Source organism: Parasteatoda tepidariorum, chromosome X1, assembly GCF_043381705.1.
Source record: "Parasteatoda tepidariorum isolate YZ-2023 chromosome X1, CAS_Ptep_4.0, whole genome shotgun sequence".
In the NCBI taxonomy this organism is placed as follows: Eukaryota; Metazoa; Arthropoda; class Arachnida; order Araneae; family Theridiidae; genus Parasteatoda; species Parasteatoda tepidariorum.
Window position 1 is genome coordinate 47052055 of NC_092214.1, and position 8969 is coordinate 47061023.

The window sequence follows — 8969 nt, forward strand, 5'->3', positions numbered from 1 at the left end:
TGGATGAACACCAGCATTTTTATTGAGTGGTATGATAAGACTTTCATTCCAAATGTGAAGAAATATCAAAAGAATTTGGGAAAAACAGGAAAAGTGTTACTCAGTTTGGACAATGCTCCGTCGCATCCAAATCCAGATCTCTTAGATCGGGAGAATGGAATGTTTCGTGTTGTTTTCCTGCCACCCAATGTGACACCTTTGATTCAGCCGATGGATCAAAGTGTCATTGAAACCTTAAAACGTCTTTATAGAAAGCAACTTTTAAGGAAGATTTTACTCTCGGATGAACAAAATGAGGGGGATTTTCGAAACTCAATCAAAGCTATTGATTTAAAAGATTGCTGCATGATGATAGCTGATGCCTGGAATTTAGTAAAAACATTGACGCTTAGAAAATCTTGGAATAAGATTCTTAACAGAAAAACAAACCTGAGCCAGTAGAATTTCCGGATGAAAAGATGTCAGGGTATACAGCAGAAGAAATCGAAGACTGGTGTCAAGACACTGAAAATGACCCAGGATTTCAAATTTTAAATGATGAAATTGTTACTGAAATTTTGAATGAAAATCGGAACTCCACCGACGAAGAGGAAGAAGTAGGTGACCAAGTTCAAGATTGTGGACCTTCTCATATAGAAGCATGCAATGCATTAGATATTGCAATGAATTGGCTAGAACGTCAAAATGATGTTGATCCAGTTCAGTTGATTTATTTAAAAAGAATAAGGGATATGGCTGCTCAAAAAAGAGTATCTTCCTTGAAACAAGTCTTTGCTGGATTTCTTTGGCAATGGAAAATAAAGATAAATGTAGTAAAATCAGTAATTGACAAAAAATTTATAAAAAGCTGAAATAAGACCCAAAAAAATTGAAAACGAAAAAAAGTTTTTAAAAAAATTTAAAAATTAAAAAAAAGAAGAAAAAAAACTTTTAAACATGCCAGAGCTATTTTAGATAGTACTGCCTGTCCTAAGCCTGGAAAAAGTGTGAAGGGAAGTTGGCGCATAAATAATAATCATTTAAACTAGATTTTGAACAACTTTCCAATTATCCGAATTTTTCATCATCCGAACCACGTTCGGTCCCGAGCAGTTCGGATAATCGGCGCTCTACTGTATATGGCCTTTTATGCAAACAATGGATACTTCTCTACCACGCCCTATGCACTTGATTTAACTTATATTGGTCAGTTGTCGGGAATGTTATGTTTGTCAGTTGTCGGGAATGAATGTTTGCATAAGCCAGCTGTTCCTTAGCAAGTCTAGCAGTGATTTACTCTATCTACCAGCTAGAGTAAAAACTTCAACCGTAGCAAGTTTTGGTGAAGGGGGGCTGAGAGTGAGTTTCTGTTCCTTATCCTAGAAGGATAAGGAAGCTTGAGAAAACATTTATAGCAAAACTTGGTTGAATTTGCCTGAAAGTTGGAAAGAGCATCAGTGATTCCCCTCTTCAATTGGATCTCTGCAAATGTTATAAGCATGCGTAGATTAAGATTCCAAGAAAATTTTCAAAGTAGATGATTTTGACCCCCATCCCCAAGCTATCTAAATCACAGGTTTCTTTAACACAAATATCAGGAAAATACAGGAGTATCAGCAATGGGCTTGTTAAGTTCTCATTTATAAGCACTCAAATAAAATAAAATTAGCAACACTTTTTTAATGTCAGTGGTTGCATGCTTGTTTGAGTCTAATTTGATCGATTATGTTAATTATTGGAAACAACTAACATTTGAGCAACAACTTCAGTAGCAATTAGTGTTGATAATCATGAAATCATAGTATAAAACAAATTAAAGTAGTTATAAAAGCTTGATCGAAAACAACACAATCTTTTCAAAATAAACTTGTTAGTATGTAATGTTTTTCCATACAAATTTAAAAAATATAACATTAAATTTATTATGTTGGTAGTAATAGGAACATAAAAAAAACTTACATATCTCTAAACAAGCTTCGGCATGATAACCCTTCGTTTACATCTTAAGCTTGGACAAAAACGAAATCGCCCATCCCATAATTAATGATAACTAAAAAATATATACATTTATATATTTCCTTATGATTTAAACTTTGCCACAGATGCTTACTAAAATGCTACAGAATGTTAAAAAAATAACCCCTAGAGATTTTTCAAACTATTCAGTAAGCTGATGGTAAATCCCATTTAGAAGGAAATTTCCTATTGAGCTGGGCCTCCACCCAGTACTCTACCCTCTATAGCACCACTGCACAAATTACCTATTTTACATTCAGGGTTTAGGTCAAACCCTCTGATTTTTTTAAATATATTTAGGGCTTAAAAATCTCACTCATATAACAGAAAGTAAAATATCTACTTTCTGTAACTTCATTTAAATTTGCTATAGTATGAATTGGTAAAAAACTTCAAAGTCAACAAACAAAGAAAAACAACAACAAAAATAAATAATATTCTCTATCATCAACAGAACATAAAGAATATCTATACTTATCCTATGAAAGTTATTATTTACAAACTCAATTTGTTTTGGATACTAGCAATCAAGTAATTACTAAATGATTCATTTTTCCTAAAAATCTATAATATGAAGTTTAGTAAAATAAATAACAAACCTGGGTGTTTTTTCCTTTTATGAACACGATGACCATCAAAATTAAAGAAACCCTCACTTTTATGATCTTCAATATTTGATAAAACATCTTTGCAAACTAAAGCATACATTAACTGGCCATATTTTGATATGTGACTGCATGATGATGAATTGCTAGGCTCATAAAACATTTCAATAGTAATTTTTTGAAAGCACACTTCATTACACAATGCTGTATCTGAAACAGATGAGCCTAAAAGAAAGTAAATTTTCAATGCTATGCATCATAATAATAAGTTTATTTTTTAAGTAGTAATCTATTTTTAGCAGACAATTGATTACCAGGAAAACATATGAATAATCGTATCCTAAGAAAAGTTCTGAGATATAGAAAGGTGCTACATGAAGAAAAGTTTCAAATTGCAATTCCTAAGCGTCAGAAACAAAAGTCACCATAAATTTTACCTAAATATGCACAATACCAGCAATTTAGGCACATAAAAGCAAAAATATTGACATATAAGTTCTAAAAAAAAATTTCTTTTTTTAAAATATATTTCTATCTTTACAGTAAAATTGAAAAGAGAAAAAAATTGTTTTCTTGATTTGAATAACTTAAGTGATTTCTAATAATTATGAAACTAGAAACTATTTTATATTAATTTAAATGAATAATTATAAGAATGTGTTTATACATAATTATAAGTTAGATAAAAAAAGATGATCCAGTAATTTTAAATGTTCGTTTGTTGATTTGATAAAACTTTTTTTATTAATTTTCTTTAATTCACACTTAGAAACATGGATGTAAAAATTTATAATACTAATTTATAATACTTTAAATTAATAATTTTATGTTAAAGATAAAATAAATGGTTTCTAGAACAGGCACAAACCTGTATTTTAATTTTGATTGATTAAAAGACATTTTATTTTCTATAATCTATGGTCAGTGAGTTTTTTTTATTTTGGACCTAAGTCAGCATGCATGTTCAAGAAAATGGACGTTGTTTGAAAAGTGTGTTTAAGATAATGGACATCTTCAAAATGTTTATGTAACACACATTCTTATATGTTTAAAAATAAATAACATGATATTTTTTTTTTTTAACTTTTTTCGAATTTTACAAGATTTCAAGCAAATTATAAGCTATTATGCTTTATTAATACTAATCAATAGTAATCATGATGATTATGATTATTTACAAAATAATTTTCCTTCTGGAGTTACATAAAGTTTTTTTAACGGTTTTAAGTGATATTCCACTGATTTAAAAATCAATTGGCAATGATCTTCATCATGAGTGAGTAGGAAATTAAAATCAGTTACTAATTTTATGGAATGTTTAGCAGTCATTTACTACTCTTAAAGTAAGGAACACAAATACATTAACTAGTTTAATTTTTAGTTCATGTTCCTTTCTAGTTAAATACAAAATAATTGAAAGCAAAACAGAACAGAAATGTGTGTAAAAATTAGCTACACTACAATACTGTTTGTATCATTATTTTAGTAAAATAAATCAATCTACTGTTTGTGTTTTTTTTCTTTATTTTTTGAACAATCAATTTGTTGATAACTCTGAATAGCAGCCACTTCTTAACACTAACAATCTTGTATGTGACCCTTGTTTGGAAATTTAACTGTATTTATAGAACACTAAGTCCCACATCCAGATGTCCGTTTTCTGGTACTGTCGCATAAAAATATATTTTTTATACTGTTCCTGACCTTTACAAAACTAAATGTTTAAGAAAAAAAATATTTCCTCTTGCTGCATTTAGAATAGCTAAACATTTATACTGCTTTAATGAGCACACCCTAAAGGGTTGTTAAAAAGGTAAGCAGTTAAAGAAAAACAAGCTTCAGTGAGAGGAATTAACTACAAATATTAATAAAGTTGAATATTAAGGGTGAGTAGCCAAATTTTTAACAAAAAATAAGCACCTTTTGAGCACTCAAAAACTATTTTAAAGCACTTAAGCACTTTTTTATAAAAAAAAATCATAATTAGGATATGTGCACTAATAAAAATTTCTTCTTCCTATTGTTTAAGAAAAATAAGTGCTATTTACTGCGCATAAGCCGAAAGTAAATATAACTCATAAAATAAGTTTTAAAAAATACTGAAAGTATGAGAAAATTTAACGATTTTTTTAAAAGAAAAGAAAAAAATAGTTTGAAATATTCAAAAATTAAAAAAAAAAAAAGGCAAAAATATAATATATCCAAAAAAAGTGCTTTTTAATATTGTATTAGTATAGCCAAAGCAAAATTGCTTAGCAATCAATATTGCTTTGGCTATATTAATACAATATTAGCTAAAAATATAGAAAAAACATGGAAAATAATAAAGATTAATGAAAAATAATAAAATATTTTTAAAAAAAGTAAACATTTACTAAAAAAATTATAAAGTTGGAAAATAAAATAATGGAAAAATATAATCTCTTCATCAGCTTACACTATTAAATCCAAAAAAAAGAGTGCTTTCTAACATTGTAACAATAAAGCCAAAGCAAAATATATCAATACAATAGCATGAAAAGCACTCAAAAAAATTTAAATGAAAATAGAACACATTAAATAAAAGATATAAATGAAATAAGCATATCAAGCAAAAAACAGAAAATACAGAACAAAACACAAAACAAAATCTATAAAGCGAATAGCAAATTCATACGAACTTACACATGCCGGTATCTTTCAAGAATGATTTAAAAGAAAACAGAAGCACAAAGAGTAAGAATCGTAAATAGAGGGATTTTTTATGCTGCATTCTTACTGCAGCACTAAAGTGCGTTTGATTTGTTTGCTACCTTGGATTGGCTTAAATATATATACATATGTGTGTATATAAACTTAACAAAGTGCAAAATAATTACTAAAAACTTTACATGATCATGACAAAATAATTATTTTCACAAAAAACTCTATTCTTGATTATATTAGCCCTTATAAAAACGATTTCTACTCCATTTTAAATATATTCAATATTGAATGACTCATTCTATTTTTTAAATTAATAATAAAAAGTTATTGAGTGATTTAAATAAAAGTCATTTATAAAAGCATATGCAACAAAACAATAACAATATTAATATTGTTGATCATACCAGCATACTGAATTTAATATGCAAAGAGTTAAGCAAACTAATGAAATTTTAATAAATTTATATAACTAATGTAAATTAGTGAATAGCCCTCATTAAATGTTTATTAAAACTTGTTACTAAGTTGAGTACTTTGTTAATGAAATAATTTTAAAAAAACTTTCAATAATTTTGAAATATAAATAACGAGTATTGAAGCTAAACATTTTGAGAGAAATTAATTTTTTATATGGTCCCTACATTCATATTAACAAATCTAAGATTATTGAATTTTTTATTTTTATTACTTTCAAATGAAATCATTAAAAGATGAATTAAAGTTCTTTGGAATGACAAACTGAATAACATAAGATTTTTTTGCTCCATTTCAAATCGAGAATCTTATTTCATACTTTTTTTAAAATCTTGACTCAAAATATTATTAGTTTTTTAATAAAAAATTAAGAGTTTAGAAAATCTTAAAAGTAATACATACCCTCCAACTGCTACGGAATTTCCGTAGTTTCAGAAATCTTCTTTTCAGACGGTAGCAAAATTAATGTCTTAATATTTAAAAAAAAAATATTTTAGCGTAACTTGTCCACTATTACTTATAAAAGTGCAGGCCATATGGCTAGATTCTTAAGTTCTGATAAAAGTTTTATGAGAGATCCATTTGCTTTAAAAATTTCTACTTTGGTTCGCTACCACTAGAAAGAATTATTTTCAAAATCCTCATAAGTTGGAGGGTATGGTAATAATACAATAATAAAAAGAATAAAAAGTAAGTACAGTAGGGAACCGATTATCCGGAACGATCGGGACCATCACTATTCCGGATAACTGATTTTTCCGGTTTTCTGAATCGCTACAAAAAGGCGTATTTTTTATTGTTAAACCCAACTAAAAAAAATTTTTTTTTTTGGAAATAATCTTAAAAAGAAGAAAAAACGATGGAGTAATACACTAATGATTATTTCCAAAATGATGGTATCTTTCAAAAAAGAAAGAAAAATCCTAAAATCTTATGAGGAAAACAAAATTTTTTTTTAAGAAATGGCGGGAAAATTTATCGAATTTCGTTCCGGTTTTTTGGTTTTCCGGTTTTCTGATTTCCGGATAACGGGTTCTGTACTGTAATAAGTAAAAAAAAAATTTTAAAAAATTATTTAATTAATGTACATTCCCTCAGGTAAAAATCCTACGATTAAACATCTCATTTAATTATTATCTTTATTAAATTAAATTAATAACAAGAAGATGGAAATTTTGAGGTGATGAAGCTTTGTGATAGTGGACTATTCTGAACACACATGAAAATACTTATAGTGAATGATTTCTAAGTGTCAAGTCCAAGAATTATGGTACTGGTCTATGATTAGAAAAACCAGAGAAGGCCATTGGCTCGCCTGTGACGAAGATGATGACACTTCACCAAAGATGAAATTAACAAAGTGGATAGAATTTTCTTTTGCTATTAGGAAAAATTTTGTCAATGTTTAGTTGGTCACCATGATCAGCAAAAATTCGAGATACTTTATCTGTTCCATTTCAAAGGGCAGAAAATGAAGCCTGAAATTGAGAATCTCATGCAAAATGCAGCAGAATTGCACATGCGAGCGTAAGAATCCTTCTACCGAATCCAACTCAGTATACGCACATGCGAACCTTTAAGTACTTCATCCAGCTCATGATGAAACCAAACATTTAAAATTATTGGCTCTTTCATAAGCTACAAGCCGACGGTGCATCAAAATGGATCACGTGCTGGAATAAATTATGAAAACAATGAATGGAACAATGGGAAAACCCCAGTTTTTCATAACTCTTAGCAAAAATTGACACAGTAAAGAAAAAATATCACATTTTGAAAAAGAGAAAACTAAGCACTCTTTAAAAACACTCAATGAAAAAAGCACCTTTAAAGGCTTTTAAAAACAAAATTAAAAAATAAGCACCTTTAAGCACTTTTTAAAAATGCTCTAATAGTGTAACACCATCGAACAGGATTTGTTTTGGATTAAACTATAAACTTGATTCATAAAAAATCAACTCAAATCTGTTCCTTATTTAATACTTTTTTACGAGATAAGATTTATTTTTCTTATCTGAAACTTCCTCTTTTTAATATGATTTTTATTTCAATTTTAAATAAACTAATTTTTCACTAAAATAAATCAAATCACAAAAAAAAGAAATGAAAAAAGGAAGAAAAAAGGATAAAAACATGTATTTAGTCAAGAAAGTGAAAGTTAAACTTATCTGCTGACCTTTTAATTTTTTATTTCCCTTAAATATTTTATCCAAAACTTTTACTTTATCACACTAAACATTCTTTTGTTAATAAAATGTATTTTATGAAAATTGACCTCTAATTCTCACAAAATTATCTTTTTTTTTATTAAATAATACATGTTTTGTTTTGGTTTACCTTAAAAACCTATTATTGAGAAAAATATATCTTCCTGACTAGAAAAAAAAAGAATAAATAAGTCCTAAGTCCTGACAATTCTGGTTATGGTATTTTCAACTGTATATGCAAATATACAATTCATTTCTTTGCTTACTAACTATGATAAAATCCATGAATAAACTTCTTTTAATAATCTATTTGTTGATTTTGTAGCTGCAAGTGTTTGCACATTCTACAGTAGAGAACCATTTATCCGGTATCCAGATAACCGGGAAACCAGAAAACCGGGAAAAATTTTGCTCGATTTTCCCGCCATTTTAAACTAGAACGATTTTAAGCTAAAACGAAAAAAGCGGAAATTGGACTCATCCTTGAAGTTGAGTAGAAGAAAATGTAAGGAAGGGGAAATTTCTTTCACCGTTTACACAGAGAAACGTCATTTCCTCCGTGACCTTGAAGGCAGGGAAGGGAGGAATGCTTTATTTTTTCCTTTAGGCCGTCAATCAAACTCAAGGGTGTGGCATGCTGATTGTGTTTTCTGCTTGATTTACGAGGGGGGAGGGGAAAATGCATTGCATGCATATCAGTGAACAGAAAAAGAAAAGAGAAAAATATATTTATTTGACATCGACTAATAAAAATAAAATCTTTTTCTTTTGAATAAATTCTCATTCTTTGGAAGTGCGGTATCAATTGCAAGTTTTTCTTGGTGTGGAATCACATCTGCTGTAATTAAAAATCTTGTTTTTATCAACAAAAAAAATAAAATAAAAGGAGAATTGTTTATTAATTTAAACATAGGATTATTTTATGAAGCAGATTACAGTTTTGTTTTTCTGATTCCACTACGTTTGATTTTTTTTCTTTTCGCGATAAATTTCGCACTCAATA

General features: G+C 28.3%; 1 protein-coding gene across 4 annotated transcripts in view; it reads right to left on the reverse strand.

Annotated features, from left to right (window-relative positions):
• LOC107448564 (divergent protein kinase domain 2A) overlaps nt 1–8969 on the reverse strand; it is a 60530-nt gene that overhangs the window by 6276 nt on the left and 45285 nt on the right. For all 4 annotated transcript variants that reach the window (XM_043048707.2, XM_071187677.1, XM_016063812.3 and 1 more), the window contains one exon: nt 2595–2825. In XM_043048707.2, the coding sequence (XP_042904641.1) occupies nt 2595–2825 (231 nt within the window). The remainder of the gene's footprint in view (nt 1–2594; nt 2826–8969) is intronic.